The sequence below is a fragment of the Acipenser ruthenus genome, chromosome 6 (genome assembly GCF_902713425.1).
Source record: "Acipenser ruthenus chromosome 6, fAciRut3.2 maternal haplotype, whole genome shotgun sequence".
NCBI classification, from domain to species: domain Eukaryota; kingdom Metazoa; phylum Chordata; class Actinopteri; order Acipenseriformes; family Acipenseridae; genus Acipenser; species Acipenser ruthenus.
In genome coordinates, this window is record NC_081194.1 from 42576629 (window position 1) to 42594963 (window position 18335).

General features: G+C 39.0%; 1 protein-coding gene across 2 annotated transcripts in view; it reads right to left on the reverse strand.

The window, feature by feature from the left end:
• Positions 1-18335, reverse strand: part of LOC117410474 (inactive phospholipase D5-like) — a 202524-nt gene that overhangs the window by 76578 nt on the left and 107611 nt on the right. For both annotated transcript variants that reach the window (XM_034017045.3, XM_034017048.3), the window contains exon 5: positions 15277-15404. In XM_034017045.3, the coding sequence (XP_033872936.1) occupies positions 15277-15404 (128 nt within the window). The remainder of the gene's footprint in view (positions 1-15276; positions 15405-18335) is intronic.

The window sequence follows — 18335 nt, forward strand, 5'->3', positions numbered from 1 at the left end:
ACTACTGTACTGTATACTGTATAGGCCTACTGTACAGATTTATATTTTTTTTACATAATGTAATGTGTAGCCTACCCAAAACACATTAGTGTTCTATCAGCGTAATGATTTATATTTAAAATGCACTGAGCACTATAAATGTATGTGTGAGTAGTATTTTTAAACCTGACACCTCCTTATGTTAGACAAACTTGTCCTGTTTAGTGAGGGGCTACTGTATGATTATGAAAAGCTTTTTTGGGGTGAAGGTGGGGGGGGGGCACTATGGAATCTGATGGGATTAAACTGCCTTTAATTTATTTATATATAGGAAGACGGAATAGATTGCATTGTACAGATGACATTTACATTTAACAAAAACAATGTTATTTTGATTCTTGCACCCTTGCATGTTATCCTATGGGCACTCTCTGCTGCAGCAAAGCATAACTCAACTCCCGCTATTTATTTGAACAATGTCGCATGACTCTCGCAATGTATAATGCCAGAGATCTTGCCAAGAAGATGGAACAAATATTTAAATTAGTGTATTTTGGCTGTCTTCATTAACATATATTCTCTTAGTACATACGACAAAATGTTTACTTTGTTAAGTGTCTCAACGAAAATGCAAATTGCGGTATGTTTGTTCTGCGACTGGCCCATTTTAGTACAATTACCTCTCCGTATATTGTATGAAAAATAAAGAAAATATAGACAAATGCACTTCTAAAGTTTTATTTATTTCTATAATAAAACCAAAGTGTTTCTAATTTAAACAAATAAGATAAAGGTTGATTAAGAGAGGAGTTGCTGGGAGACTGCTGTGGCCGCACAACATCCCGCTGGTGGCCGTATTTGAGAAACGCTGATCTAGAGGACTACGAATTCAAAAGGACCCGACCCTTGGCAGGCATGATTTAACCACCACTAGAGAAGAGATTATGAGTTTACAGCAAGAAACTTGCACAATGCTTAATTCAAAACTAGCTCAGAGAGATGGAAGAAAAATGCAATGCCCTGCTCACTACTTTTTAATCTGAGAAACAACAAGTAAAATTAAAAAAATAAAAAATTGAACACAATGGATTATAGAGAGGATCAAGTTTTTCCCTGGCTAAAATTCCTCTTCATTCCTCTTTTGGGACAAGGTACTCCTATGGTATGGAAAGGATCTGTGTGGATGACACATTGGAATAAAAAGTCTAGTTAAGTCTGAGGGAAAAGGCGGTGCAAAAGCATATTAGCATTGTGTTGTGCACTGAGCCCAAGTATTGTACCTGAAGACTGCCCCACCTCAATTCCCCACAAGCAATCTTGATTGAAGCAATATTGTTGCTGGACTAGTTAGCAAGCATGACACAGCAGAAACTACAATAGATAATCATACGTAACACACAATATAATTTTAAACAGGTAAGGAATACTATTTTAGGAAAATGAAACAAGAGTCTGAACAATGATCCCAAAACAGAAGGTAAACTAAAATAAGATCTCATTAACATATCACAAGTTATTAAAAGTTGGAACAAGAAAGACACTGTACAGTTAAGTGGTGGTTTGTAATATTTTCCATTTTTATGATGAGTGTCGTAGAACCTTTTGTATATTTTTTTAATAAGTTTGCCCAATAGCCATAGATCGTGAGTGAGGGCTGCAACAAAAATAATTCTGGAAAACCAAGATCTTCTGTAAATGACAAAGGCACTGTTGGCATGCTAATGAGAGATAAGAAAACAGAATTTGACATCTTGGTTTGGTCTCTTTTAAGTTTCAACTTTTCATTTTATGGCAGTGGTGACAGTTGTGCATTTGGATGCATTGTTCTTGGAAATCCTGATTTATTTGGCATACAAGATGGCAGACTAGATTTATATGTTCAGATATGTACTTGATGGCTTACTATGTACACTGAAAATGCTTTTTACAGGACTGCATATCAGGCTTTATAAAAGGGACTTTCCTTCAGTGTGCTTATTTGTTTTGTTGTTTTTCTTACTTTCTTTTGGAAAAAACAAATGTTGATTTATTTTGTTGTTTTTGGTCTTTGCTAATTTGTTAATTAGGCCCTCTCTCTGTCTCTTTTTATAGTTAACTTTCACGCTAAGATTAAAGAAACTACTATATTTGATATGCATCTTGTTCACCTGTGCTTCAGGTTCAATACAAAGTCTATGCTTAGCAATCCACAACAGGTTCTCGCAGGCTTAAATAATCTACTCAGCAATTAGGCCCTGCAGGCAAGTTGCATGTTATTTAAGTTATAATTCGGTAGGTTAAGATACCTACCTGTCACCCGAAATGGCAAACAACCGTCGCAAACTTTTTGTCAATGAATATGTATTTTTTTCTTCGAATTTGTAAGATTGACTGTTCTATAGCTATGGATGAAATCCTCACTGAAAAAATAAATAAAACAAAGCAAAACTTGCAGATTTGGGCATCCATGAAACCAACATTTCATAAAATGATACTGTAGCTGCACAGCCGGCACCTAATGGCTGTGCAATATAGTACAGTCAACACTCGGATACATGTCAGTCGCGTTTTACCGTCCAGGTATTAAGAAACAAATCAATTCCCATTATATACTGTATATGTAACAAATTAATGCACTTACCCGTCACACATGATTTCCGACTCTGTCACCAGTTTTCTGATACAAAGGCCTTCTCTTCAGTGTTACAATCTGTCACAGCCTGCGATTTTTGTTTTGTTTGTTTTTTTGTTTTTGTCTTTATTATGCAGTTACACAGCGCTTCCTCCAGTTTCACCTGACGAAAATGCAGCCAAAACAAAGCGAATGAGATCTTTAGTTTTTGTGCATTATCGAGGGCCTTATCGAGCACTATATTCTGCAATTTTGAATACTGACTTTGGATACTGTTAATTCTGGAAACTTTTTTTTTTTTTTGTCTTTTGCTAAATTGCATTACCTTGTACGTTTTACGCAGTTCTGTGCATGGGTAACATTTTGATTTCATTTTGCTGTTGGATCGTTACAGGACTTTTACATGCTGCTACAATACGTACCGTATTTAAGTATGTACTGTATTACAATTCATGTGTCGTCTCTTTCGGCAAGTGATATTTTCAGAATTAGAAAATGATTGAGTGCAAACAGCCAATCAGCTTCCAGATCTAGCAGACTTCTATTTTGCATTGATTCCTGCTGGAATGTTGAAGTGCTTAACTGTGAATTAAATTTTAAATCAATCCGCACACAAATACCATTTTTTTTCCCTTAACATTCTAATCTACAACTAATCTGATAAACTTCTTTATTTAAAGAGAAAATAAAGAAATTGTTTTCTAATAATGATAGAGCCCTCGATGCGTGCTCTACCGTGTGGTAGATGACCTTGACTTTCATTAGCGCCCTCGCCTATGGCTCAAGATGCATAACTCCAGTTGCGGTCATCTACCACACGGTAGAGCCTGCATCAACGGGCTCTATCGCTTAATCATATCGTTCTGAATTAAAATACTTCTGTTGAAAATATAGTAGAGGTCTGTGCTGGCTATCTGATGCATGCATGATCCTGCAGGAGGAGGTCGGGAGGCCCGTAGGATCCGCATGTCAACCATGGCAATGACACGGAGAGGTTGGGTGAGGGTGTGTGTGTGTGCATGCACACGCGTGCGTGTCTCTCTCTTTAGTGCTTTGCTATCCCATAGCTCTTGCCCTTCTAGGAAATACAACCGCAGGAGCTGGTTATGAAAAGCTGGAGTACACAACCTAAACACCGATCGACAGTGTCTGGAACGGAAAAAGGGGGGCAAGTAAGAGGTTACGGCTAGTTTAGCTGGGGAAGGCTGGGCAACCCTGTAAGTAAAACTGAGGGGATAAAAAAGCGTAGCTGAAGACCCAAGCTGCTTCAGATAGCAAAGGTTGTGGGAAGCTGCAGGAAGCAGCAACTTTTATTTGTAGTTTAAGTGTTTTATTTTCCTATTTTTCTTTCTCCTTCCGTTTTGATTATTATTTCGTACACCTGCGTGTGCGCCAAGAGTGGACAGAAACCTTTTACCAATATTGGTGTTGGGTTTTTTACTGTGCAGCCATGCCACCATGTGGCAAAAATAAATCAATGGAAGCCTACTTACTTTAAAACAGCTATGTATTTTTTATATTGTATTTTTTTGGTGTTCCCTGAAAAACAGACAAGGGTTGGAACAGGCCAAAATTAAATATTCAGATATGCATCACATGCGTTTAACCATCACTTGTGTCACATTTTTATAGGGTCGGATATGTGAGTGTTGACTGTATTACACTTTCCTCAAAGCAGCGGTTTCTCCTACTGACATACACACGCTCACACAAAGTGAAACGAACATCAGGCCACTTTGTGGTTGAGTTTAAGTTCTTGACAATGTGAATTTTAATTCACTTCCTGTTGCTAAGATGTATTAGGTCACTCTGTTTGCCACTGTTTAAAGTCATTTAAGTAGACCCATTGATCTGACCTTTCTGTGTTAGATATACCCAGCCTTTTTTTCTGCATCCCTGGCAAAATCAATGTATTATTTCTTTTTTTGCTGAGCTGGTCACTTTGTGTTTTCATCTTGCACTGTTACTTGTATTCATACACAGTAGACTTATGTTAACATTATTTTACATTAGACTTAATACAAAGCTGGGTAGTAGATTTATAATCTGAACCATGCTATCCTAAAGAAATGTATAAAGAAATGTATGCTAATAACAGCTGCAGAAACCAAACATCAATATCACAATTCTACAGAAAGTGTGTAAAATGTAAAACAGCGTGTCTATGTATTTTTTATTCAATTACTGATCTTTTATTCAATTTCTGTATCAAAAACATGAAAAAGTATAGTCTAAGTATTTTAGTATGGTACAGATTGTGATTAGTACTGCAAAGAAATCACTTGAGTCCACTCCCATCTGAGCCTACTTTACTTGCAATTCTCCTTTCTAGAAACAGATATGTATTCTTTAAACAGTGTTTCACTGGTTTAAAATCAACCTACACACTGTCAAACATTTAGTTATGTACTATTTGTGAAATAAATATTAACTGCCATCAGTAAACTTATTATTCTGCAGTCACTGCCCTTTAGATGTGGCTGGGTGGCACAGTAGATCCACCTGGTAAGAAATGAAATGCTTTTGATCTCAGCAATCCAGGACTTGAAAAAGCTGTTAATGAGACTGGCAGTTGTATACACTGTCAGTGTTTTCAACCTAAACTGTTGTTGAGATGTGCTTAGTTATCAAGAAAAGAATGATTGCATAGAGAAGTACCTTAAAATATTCTGCCACATCAATTTTCACCATCAACATGTCTATTAAAAATGTGTTGCATTTGTTTCAGCTGCACCACTGTCCTTTGATAATAGAAAAATAGAGCCAAAAATAGGCTAAGGGATAGACAGCTTTGAATTCAATCTTAAAAGGACAGGCTGGGATGTCAATACCTAGGTCTTGACCAAAACTAGGCAGCTGCTTGATTTTATGAGCATCAGAATGAGTCATAAATCAACCCACTCTTGAATATGGTAATTGAATATTGTTATACATTTATATCAAATACATTAGAATTGATTTAGAACAATTCTCATCCAGCTATACACCACTTTTCTAATGTAAATACTTTAGGCTGACATCTCTTTGAGTGCATAAGAAATTAAACTTGGGCTTTTCAAATTCATAAATTGATTTACAGTCTGACAGCTCATTATTTATCAAGCCTCATTTCAGCATTTCATGTGTGCAGGGAATATAACTGAAATAAACCCAACCACCTATATGAATTATCTTAGTACTACAAGTTGCAAAACATGAATGCTTCATGTAGGACAGTGGGCAATTCTTTATTAATAAGTCTTAAGATTTGGATATTACATATTATATTAATAATGCCATCCAGTCCTCTGTATAAAATAGAAGAAAATGTAGGATACTGTACTTATAAAATCAATCATTAATCTTTCCTCCTCTTGATTTTTAAACAGATTATTCTGAAAAGGATGTATGGTTTGAAGTAGCTTGGAAAACCTTTTATAAAGTGCCAAACAGATCAAATTACATTTCTCAGAATCTTGATCCTAATCTGTTTCCAGTTGAGATGATTTTAAAAATACAATCCAGTTCCTTGAAAAACAGTCCTTGCTGGGTGGAACAACTTCCAATTTACTTAAACTGTTTTATAGCTTTCTGATATTACTTAATCCTGTTCACCAGTGATCCGAGCTGGACTGGAACCAAGAGAAAACTCAAGGGGTGAAAGATCAATGCATTAAGCCTCCTGTGGATCCCTCAAGGCTATAATGAACAAGTCCACAGCAGCCACATAGGCCTGCACATCGGAAGAAGATAAATGACCAGAGCCTGTGTATCTGCAATCCTGTCTGCATTTTGAAAGAGGATACTGCAGATTTCCTTTCTCCACTTTTGGCAATAACCCAAAACAATTGCTGGGAGTTGCAGACAATTCCAATTACAGGCCCCTCTGAATCGTGCTGCCTCAGATTTAATCACAGTTAAGACCCTCTGTCTCAACATATGCCAAGGCCTTTTTTTCCCCCAGGAGGTGCGTGGTGAGTTTTATGATGTGTAATCTGAGAAATATATTCTCATAGGTATAGAACATTTTAAAATGACACAACCTCCATGTTAACTGATTCCTATTTGTTTTATGCAAGTGTTCCAAATGTACAGTATAATGTTGCACTGTTGAAAATATACAGGCATATCTTCCCTATAACATGTTGTCTACTGGAGGAAGTGCATTGCTCTTTCCTTTATCTGCCGTATCAAATAACCAACTGTTGTTTTGGTTTCAGTGCTGGGAATTTAAAACCCAACAAGTTATCTGTCAGCTGAAAAAAGCAGAATAAGCACAAGTCAAGTAGAGAAATATTTGGCAAATGCCTTCAACTTTTTCCTTCACATATCCCATCTGGGCCTTATTATTTTCCTGGTCTACTGCTTAAACAAATGATTCTTCAACACAATATGCACACCCTGCCCAGACTAACTGACATATGTTACAATTTATAATTAAAGGCTACAATTTTTTCACAGTGATTTTTGGGCGAGACTACTGCTTTTGACAAGTTTAAATGTTACTTTAGAGTACAAAACTTAGTTAAAGGTCCTTTTACACCAACTTAACATTTATTTATTTTTTACAATACTGTACAATGCATTTTCACACCAGCCATGCAGCGAAATAGATGGTTTCTGAAATAAACTGTCCCTATTTCTCTGCGCGTCCGGCGTAAATGTACATATATATACAAAATCAGCATTGTTTTAATTACCGTGCTCAAAATTAAACAGTATATATTTTTTCTTCAATAATAAGAACAAGACATTTAAATTGATTGTTTCTGAGTAGTCTACAGAGCACTCCCCTTTAAAAATAAAAACAAAAAAACATACAGAAACGAGGCATCACAAAGATCAGAAAAAGATTTACAAAACAGATAAACCTCTCGTTTTATCTACAGTTTTCAGGAAATAATAAAAACAAGATGTTCAACAGCAGTCTGAAGTATTTTGTTTAGCAATGTTTAGGTTTAGAGAAAATTAGTATTTATTTTCAATAAGTAGGGACTACTTGGATACACTATATGAAAAAAAAAATCATGAAATTTTCACTGACTTTTGTTCAAATTTACGATTCACGATTTCAGTGACCTCCGACAAAATTGTAGCCTTATTTATAATATACAATATTCACTTTCAAATACACATTACTGACACACTGACTGCTTATGTAATACTCTGAAATATCAAATTATCTTTCATAAAATATAATGAATGTGTATGAAGTAACATACATGAAGACATCCTAAATAGTAGAAGCTTTTACAGATTTGTATTTACCACAGTTTAGGAATATTTAATACCGGTTAAATATCCTATTAAGTGTATTTTGTATAGTACCTCTCTATTGGATTGTTGCCCCCCCCCCCCCCATGAGTGCCAGAGAGGAGGAAGCCACTGCCATCTCCAGGGCCAAAACGGGAGGAGCCACTGCTGTCTCCAGTGCCGGGGGATGAGTTGTCGCCATCTCCAGAGCCAAAGGGGGAGCCGCTGGCATCTCCCGAGCCAAAGGGGGAGGAGCTTCCACCAGCTCCAGACTCAGAAGGGCAACCGCAGGGCCAACCTCAGCAGCACCTGCTGCTGAGCGGAGCATGGTGAAAGCCAACTGCATGTTGTCTATTATTATTATTATTATTATTGCCGATAGTGTAAGGATTATTGCCCACATTGCCAAACAGGTAACACAGCAATAACAACTGATGATGTCATACGGAATACAAAAGCCAGAGCACTTGTAGTTTTTTTTTTTCAATCGCTCTTCCTGTAGTGATCAGAGGACACAACCCTGATCTTAAACTCGAGTTCACTGGAACTGACATGTTGAAAATACCTTTGAAAAATACTTTAAAGTTAGAAGTGTAAAAAGTTGTCAGGATGTTAATGAAAAGTGAAGGAACCCACCATCCGGTGCGAAGGAGGGGGCTGTGGGCAGTAATACTTGCTGAAATAAAGAACAGGAAGAACATTTTGCACAACCCGTAGAACTAGAACATAGTGGAACAAAGGGCAGAACAAATGACTCCTTGAAAGAACATGTCCTTGAAAAAAACATAACAACCGTTCAAGGGGGAGAAAGGGGTTATGTACAGCTACAGGGATAGCATAGATTAAAGGGTATAGCAGTGTAAAGGAGATTGTTACATATGTGAATTGTTTGATGCATGCTTAAAGCTTATAGGACAATGAAGAATAAAATCTGACCCTATATAACATTACTGCTGTACACTAACCGGCAGAATACGGAGAGCACTGACTGAGTGCTCTTTTGTTCTCCGGAGCGCTCTGTTTTGCTTTCTGAAGCTCTTTGAATAAAGATCTGATTTGACTCAACTTTCCTGACTGATCATTGATTCTGATATCTGATCCTACAAATTGGCGTAGTCGGCAGGATTCCAAGATGTTTTGGATGACGTTCGTATGCGGAGTGGCGATCTTCGGCGTAGGGTAAGGAACGATACGACATCTATTAAATGACTTGGAATCGAAAGTAAAATTGTGTAAATCATAGGCGAGTGAGTCAACTTGAGAGTGGAGTGTGAAGTAAACCAAATCTACGTAGTAAAAAGGGATGAAACATGTGTAATGTGATGTGATTGTTATAAACTGTTACATTGTGTGTATGCATCAGGTTGTCTCTAGACACGAGTCAGGGAATTAGTCTGGCTCGGAGAGGGTAACTAGCGCTTGGAGTGATTAAATAAACCTCAGGGTTATTTTCTAAAACTAGTACCAGCCCTGAAAGTCGGCAGTCAGCGAACTGTGCGGTAGGGGCATCAGACCCTGAAAGTCGGCAGTCAGCGAACTGTGCGGTAGGGGCATCAGACCCTGAAAGTCGTCAGTCAGCGAACTGTGCGGTAGGGGCATCAGACCCTGAAAGTCGGCAGTCGGCGAACTGTGCGGTAGGGGGACCATAGTTTACTAAAGGATGGTAAATTATTAAGCCTACGGCGAGGAGCTGTAGCATGACAGGCAAAGACCTCTCCGGTGGAGGAGTCAAGGAGTACTTGACCCAGAAATGGGAAAAGGACAGACAGAAGGCAATAAAAAAAGGTTGGGACCCTGGATGGGATGATGTAGAACATACTAAATGGTTTCTAAAACAGTCAAATGACAAGGAAGCCGTTGCGGCAGTAATACTGCTACAAAAGACAGAGAAACAAGCCGATGAAATTGTGCAATTGGAAGACACAGTAGTAGAACTAGAACATAAGGAAGAGTGGGAGTACGTTAACTGTGTTCATGAAACCTGTCACAGTTTGAGAACGGAAGCCAGCTTCAGGTCAGGAATTGATATAATGGAGTGGATTAAAATAAAATATGGATCGCAACGGCGATGCAATAGGACTGGAAGCTAGAAGTTTAGCAAAAGATAAGATTCTGGGCGTGTTGCCAGAGAACAGGCAAATATGCAGATAAGGTGCCTGGGCAGTTGTCCAGCAGCAGAGAAGTGTTAATAGTAGATATTGGAGGCACATCTCACAGCTGCAAGGACAAGACACAACTCAGAATGAGTTTTGGAATTAAAAACATAAGAGCAATGCTGACTTTTGGTCAAAATTAGAGGATATGGTCCAGGGCTATTCATTAACTGCACGGGATGTGTTCCAAATTGTTATATTAGCTCTACCTGGGAGCATATGTACCAGATTACCTGAGGATGTATGCACAGGGCAATATTTAACTGTACAGCCGACAGGAGATTACCCTGTGAAAAATCTGCAATTAAGGAGGGCAATAACATTGGTACAAGGGGATGCAAGGGTAGATTGGGATTGCATAACAGCAGTGACACAAGGGCCAAAAGAGTCCGCTGCAGAATATGGACAGCATAAATGGGACATTTTTGAGGACAAGTGTGGATTGATTTTACAAGGTGTAAATGCTACAACCATAGATTCCCCTATTTTTAGAGAGATCCTGAAAAATGGTCTGGCACCCAAATTCCAAAAAATCATGGATACTGGGGTAAATCCAGGAGATACATATGCCCAAATTATGACATGGGCTAGCGCCATAGAGCGCCGGGAACAAACGAAGGTGGCAAGCATAAGTGTAGCATTGGTAGTGTTGACCGAAGGCAGTCGCGGAGCATACCTGAACTGTGGTAAAAATGGGCACTGGGCAAAAGACTGCTGGTTAAAGAGAAAAGAGAAGGGTAGGAAAACCGAAGGTGGTCGAAGCGGGAAGATGTGTGAGAATTGCGGGAAAACGGGGCACGAAAAAGGGACATGTTGGGCTACAGGTAGTGGCCGGGAAAGACCGCAGCTGCAACCTGGGCCATATGATGAGTGTATAAAAAAGCTGGCTGAAATGAAAGCCCAGATGAGTAAAGGAGGACAATGAAAGAGTGTGGCCCCGGTTTCCAAGGAAGAGGAGTCAGAGACGGATGACAGAATGTACTGTATGTGAATGTAATGGTCGGTGACCATAGATGTTGGTAGATACCGGGGCCGGTGTTACCATAACTAACCTGCCCATCCCTGTAACTAGAGACTATGTAATACTCGAAGGAGTTAACGGAGGTACTCAAATAGCCCACCGTACTAAACCTGTAATGATGCAAATAGGGAATCACTGTGCTGAAGTTGAAATGTACTATGCACTAACACACAAAGGTAATATTCTCAGTTTAGATGTAATGAAGCAGTTAAAATTAATAATAGACACAGGAGCGTGTACACTATCATCCGGGGTGAGTGACGCTAATACACAGAACGGTGTAAGACGGCGTATAGCTGCAATTAAGTACTATGAAGTAGAAGCACTCAGCTCTACTGTCAGGGAGTTTGTGAGGTCGTACCCGGAACCTCCTCAAAAGCAATACCCAGTTAAACCAGAAGCAGTGGCGGCAGTAAAGAACATTATTACTGATTTGCTGGTCCAAGGGATTGTGGTGGAATGCAACTCCCCCACGAACAGCCCCATCTGGCCGGTGCCTAAAGGGGAAGGCAAGTGGCGACTTACAATTGATCATCAGAGACTGAATCAGGCTCTGCCGAAAATGGCACAAATAGTAGCCAACCCTAGAGGTTCCAGCTGAAGCAAGCTGGTTCTCTGAACTTGATATCGGCAACGGATTTTGGAGTTTGCCAATCCGAACCGAGGACCAATGGAAATTTGCCTTTGGTTCAAGGGGTCCAATACACTTGGATCCGTATGCCCCAGGGTTATCATAATAGCCCTGTAGCGTTCCACCAATGCCTGGCCAAAGCATTGTACCCCCTCAAAAGTAGTTGTAATGGAACTATATTACAATATGTTGCTGATCTGTTGCTCTGTAGCACTTCTCTTTCTCAGGCGCGGCGGCTGCTTCGGAAACGATTGCTACATTAGAAGCTGCTAGTTACAAAGTGAACCCAACCAAAGCGCAGCTGTTGCAAGAGGATGTAACTTATTTAGGACACATACTGAGTTATAATAGTACATGCATGGTGATCAGTGGGTGGTACCCCCGGCATATGAAACTGAAGTGATACGGACGAATATGCATACAGGCTATAAACCTACTCTCGCATTCATCAGGCAATTGGCCTGGTGGCCGGGTATGGCAAAAGCTATTTACCAATACTGTACTAACTGTCTCCAATGTGCTCAGGTTAACGTAGGAAAACCGGGGAAATCCAGGCTACATCGACCCCGGCCACCGAAGGGACCATGGGAGAGTCTACAAATAGATTTCATCGGTGCTCTTCCACCATCCCTGGGGAAAACATACTGCTTGGTAATCATTAACACATTTACTAAATGGATCGAGATATTCCCCACTAAGGACTGCAGTGCTCTAACTGTAGCCAAACTCTTGGTAGAAAGGGTACTGCCTTTATGGGGCACACCCTCTTGGATAGACTCAGATCAGGGCACACATTTTACAGGTAAAATTATGAAAGAAACATGTAAATTGTTGGGTGTGAAACAAAGATTCCACATCTCTTATCATCCTCAATCCTCCGGTATCGTGGAGCGAGCTAACCGTACTATTAAAGACAGTATAACCAAAAGGCTCACTGAACAAAACCGAAACTGGGTTGCTACAATACCGTGGGTTTTATTAAAGGTAAGGGCAACACCATCCACAGCGACAGAATTGTCCCCCTATGAACTAATGACAGGGAGACGAATGCGACTCCCTATGGACCCTGTCCTCATGGGAGGTGCACCACTGATGCTAGCTCGCGACGCTAAAGTCAAGTTTTTAAGAGAATTAGGAGAACATTTGCAATTATTCAAGGAACTGACCAATGAGCAACAGCTCAAGGTACAGCTCGAAAACGAGAAAGCACGTGTCCAACAGACAGAGTATGACGATGGAGATACCGTCATAACTGTCCAACATGTCCGCACAGGACTCAGTCCTCGGTGGAATGGGCCCTATATGGTGCTCATGATGACTCCCAAGAGTGTGTGTATCCAGAAAAACAATCAAGGACAATGGGTACACAAAACACAGACAAAGTTGTACAAAAGACAACAGGTTCAGGGGACAGAGGTAATCTCCAGAACCTCTCCAATCGTGGCGGCTGCCCCTGAACACTTATAGGTAGACAGAATAGCTCAGCTTATCTGTGAATGAATATGCCACCCTCAGGTTCAGGAAGTCAGACACCTGGAAACTACATAAAGAGGGGCCGGTGGATATGGCTCAACCGAAAAATAAAAACTAAACCCCCACTTTTGTTTTTATCAATGTGAATAGATCAGTACACTCAACCCAGGAGGAGTGTCCGGATCTAGGGACAGAAGCAGTCCCTACATGGCTGGGCCCAATACAGCACTACCCATATGATGAAAGTTGTAATAAAATGTATTCTTTCCCTAACCAAACTAACATAGACCACAACATGACTGACATGACAAATCGTACGATATTGGTATTAAGATACCAATATCCCCAATGCCAAGGACAACCGAGTGGTAACAGAACTAGGCTAGTCGTTTTACCCTATTCCTACCGTGAGTCCGATCCACCGGGAGTATGGCAACTGGGAGTCTGAATTGTCAACTCCTCGACAGACCCCAAGTGTTTAAGCTATATAGAAGCGAATCACACGTGGTGCCCCAACAAATCCGTGACTGTTAATGGAAAGGAGTTTTGGGGAAGATGGGTATACAGATCCCCAAGGTGCCCCACATGTCTGGGGACAATGCCTCCACCTAGACATGGGCTAATCGAAGTAGGTGAACCCTTAGGGTTAATTGAAAATGTCGTATGGCATCGAGTTACGGTGCATTGTAATTACTCTATGGATCTGTTCAGAGTAAATTGTTCACAATTCCCCTCCTTGTTTAAAATCTTTAAAGAACAAATGAAAGATGCCTTACAGAGATATGTGCAGCAAATCACCTTGTGGTTAGATGATACCCCCAAGAGGCGAAAAAGGGAAATACTATCTGAAGCCGCAGGGTGGTTTGGTGCGGCACAATCAACCATGAATAATGTGAATGGTGAATTCCAGCAGCAACAAAATGATGCCACCAATTGGTACAATGCCCAAGGCATTAGTCGACGGGAATACACCATAATGCCAACGCTGTGCAATTAGTAGTAAAATCTGTCCGAATGTTGATTCGGGCAATAATGAATGATATTAACATAACTCAACATGAGGAAAGGTGTTATCGAATGGGAACAGCGATGCTGAATCACTATGAAAGAGATATCAGTGACCTGTTGTCAAATCGATTACCACCTACACATAGAACATCTATTCGTAACACTCACACAGGTGGTCTGGGAATCGCTTGGGCTGCTGATATCTGGGACGCCGTTATCACCCGCCCATACCGAGGTCTCGGACACACGATAAACATAACGTATCAAATTCTGATCCCAGCTGGGACACCCATACGACGTAATTCCGTCAAACAGGTTAGAGCCTTAGGCATCCCTGAGGGGAATCATGTCTATACTCTGAACAATGTCGGATGGGTAGGGAATGGTAGTTTGATAACCACTGATTGTTGTACCCAAATGAGATCAATTGTAACATGTACTTGTGATGCTTACATGAACCTAACCAATATGTATCTGCGCGCTGCCATCAGACCACTAAAAGGTTTTGAACAGATAGTACAAGTGAATCAAACACATTGGTGTATCACCTCTGATCGCTCCCACCTTTCTATGGGAGCACGGTTCTGCGCAACAAACACTTCATATTGTATGCAGGTGAACCACACACTGACCCTAGGTAGCCGAACAATACATGCTTTACCCCCAAAGGGTGTAGCAGTGTAAAGGAGATTGTTAAATATGTGAATTGTTTGATGCGTGCTTAAAGCTTATAGGACAATGAAGAATAAAATCTGACCCTATATAACATTACTGCTGTACAATAACTGGCAGAATATGAAGAGCACTGACTGAGTGCTCTTTTGTTCTCCGGAGCGCTCTGTTTTGCTTTCTGAAGCTCTTTGAATAAACATCTGATTTGACTCAACTTTCCTGACTGATCATTGATTCTGATATCTGATCCTACAAAAGAAATTAGAGGTACGTTATTCAAACAGTTGTAGTAACATATAACATTAATATAACGCTATATTTTATGGAACCCCGCTACTCTAAGGCACCCAACAACAGACTAGAACATGTCATGTCTTCATTTATTTCATGAATTTAAAATAGTTTGGTGAATTGGCCCTATCCTGTCAAGTCAACTGTTACAAATACCAAATTACAGTCTGTAATAAAATAAAAATGATTTCACTGTATGTTTTACCTGTGCCATGGAGTGCCAATCCATGCTTGCACTGCCAATGTACATGTGCTTCTTATCCACAACCCAGAAAGAGGAGCGCAGATTGCCTCTGGTTAACGCTGTCATGTTCAGAAAGTGTATGTCAGCACCTGAATTGGGAACAAAGAAGAAAAACATATTTTGAGCTTTCTCTTAATGTATCAGGTCCTTTTCAAATAATGTGTGGCATGATATTTATATTATATATTACTTAAATATATGATTTGCACAAAAATAATATCGTGCAAAGGACTGGCCTCCACATTTCCATCTACGAGCAGGACTGATTTAACAGTGCTTTTAAATCGGTCCTGTTTTTTCTACTGGTAGCACACTGAACCAGTTTTAATTGGCACTCTCTCAGCTCCAGTTAGGATTAGGGAACTGTCATAACTCGGTCTTGCTTTGATGGAGGAAGTATAGGCAAAACTATTCAAATTATACAAATACTTGATACATACCAATAATCTTTACTCACTGGATTGTTGTTTCGAAATTATATTGTAATGATATAAAATTGAGTTTTCCAGACTGCATTATAGGGTCAACATTCATGACTTAGTGTTATCATAGAAACTATCCAGAAAATGATTGTCATTATCAACAGAAAGGACAAAGGCTTTCATTGTAAATAAAAAAGGGCTATTATGGAATAAATTGATGCAATACAATTTTATCCAGTGATCTTTCTTTCCCTTACACTTTTCTAAAATTAATAGAAGTGGTTTGATAAGTTTTATTCATGTTTCTCAATAATGTTTCAGCTGTTGGAGCTGGAATCCATTATTCCAAAAGTCATGATGCAGTGACCTTTCATCCTTATTTATTGTAAATGCTGTACCTTTTTCATACACAAATTGAAACAATGAATCTTATTCTCAAAGATTTTATTCATGTTATGATTACATAACAGTAAACAGCTTTATGAATATATTAAAGCAGAATTATAAAACAAGTCTTCAAATAACTCAAGTAAAAGTTATGTAAACAGGACCCTGTATGTTATAGTATACTATAGTACATCATAGTAGTACTATACTACTTTATAGTACTACTATAGTAATTTATAGTATGTTATAGTAATACTATAGGACATCATAGTAGTACAATAGTATATTTTAGTACTTTATATTAATACTGTATGTCATAGCATTTTGTAGTAGTACTTGAAGTACTACCTGTACTTTAATGTACTTATTAAGTGTTTCTGGGTTACCTGCAAACACCTCTTTACCTTCTTCTAGATCATATAAAAATCCTTCACACCCTATAGCAAGTTCACGATCACCAACTGCAGCACACTTACTGGTCAGAGTTTTTATATGTATGAAGAGATGCATGCACAATTGCTGCTGGAATTGCATTTACAGTCAAGTTTTATCTTGACCAAGGACATTATGTCAACCAATCCCCCATTCTCTAACTGACCTGCATGGCTAATTCTCTTGGTGGCTCCAGTGTAGTTCACAGAATGATTCAAAGTGTGATTAACAACAAAGAAGGCAAGATATTCACCCATTTATTTATTAAGATTGTATTGGAAGCATGTTCTACAGCTAATCAATGAATGACAGACATACCATTGTTAAAACCACTTCCCAGGGGCATGATTTTATGACCTGTGATAGTTGGATCCAATTTAAAATATGGAAGTATCCTAATTGAATGCTCTTAGAATATTCGCAGAGGCCCTTTACATACACTTTTCTGCTTTCCGAGGTAGACTATTTATAATAAGATATGCACTGCAAACCTGATGAGGGACATATTAAGTAAATGAAGAAGTACTCTGTTGTTCCCTTCATAATGAAATGCAGTCACACACCATGCTGGACCCCAATCTCTGCAGCTATCTGACAGGTGCAAAAGCAGGTGTATAATGAAAGACACATTTTCTAAGTCACAGAGCATTTCCATTTTTTTAAACACATTTTTTAAGAGCATGCTTTACTGACACAGTTGTACTGTCTGTCATTTTATCTGCCAATAACAAATGACATAAACAAGGAGGAACCAATGACACAAATAATGTATAGAAACTGTGAAAGCAAGGGGATGAATAAAAAGTAAAAATGCTCTCCACAGATGCTTTCCAAAATGTTCTTTGCTGTAAGGAATGAGGTGTAGGCGTTATTTCAGATGGAAATTTAACATTTACAAACATATTGTCTAATTTCCCCATATATCTACGGAAAGAATAAGGTTTTGATGAGATAGAAGGATCTAACCAAAGATTAACTAACTGTCGTACAACCGCTAGCAAAACACAGTGCATGTAATCAAGAATTATATAAAGGTTTGGAATGAACATCAAACCACAAGGCTCCTTAATTCAACAAAAAATTTTTTAAAAATGTGAAAATAATTCATGTTTCAAAATGATGCATGAAAGCATTTGGGTAACTCAGGGAGGTGGATTAACATGTGTTAGCCACATTTAGTCATCCTGTTAGAATGTGAATTTTTGTTTAGAAAACAAATTTATTGGCAAGATTTTTTTTTTCTTTAAGAAACAACTGAGCACACAGTAAGGATGGTATTTGTTCCAGTAGCCCTTCAAGACTAACATTTCCTACGTAGATATATGTGACAACTTCAACTTCCGCTATGAGACAGCAGCTATGAGACAGCAGCTGCAGGCTGCAGTAATACCCTTCTCGATTTGTGTGTTATGAACACTAGAGGGCACTACATAGCTAGAAACTGGATTTTTTTTGTTTGTTTTGTTGTTTTTTTTTAACTGCAAGGTACTAGAGCATACTGAAATGTACATTTACTGCACTTCTACAAGACAAGACAAATACATCAACTACAGTACAACCTGTCACGTCCAATTTAATTGGTTTTAGGCATCTATCGGATATGTAAAAATATCTTCTTAGCAGGAGCAGTTATACTACATTGTAGTTGCTTTATTAATGACTAATGTCAGGGCATTATTCTGTAAACAATGTAAGGTACATCAGTGTGTCTAAAACACCAAAGTATGGTATTCCACATGTACTATACAAAGAAAATATTTTCAAAAGCGACTTGTCATC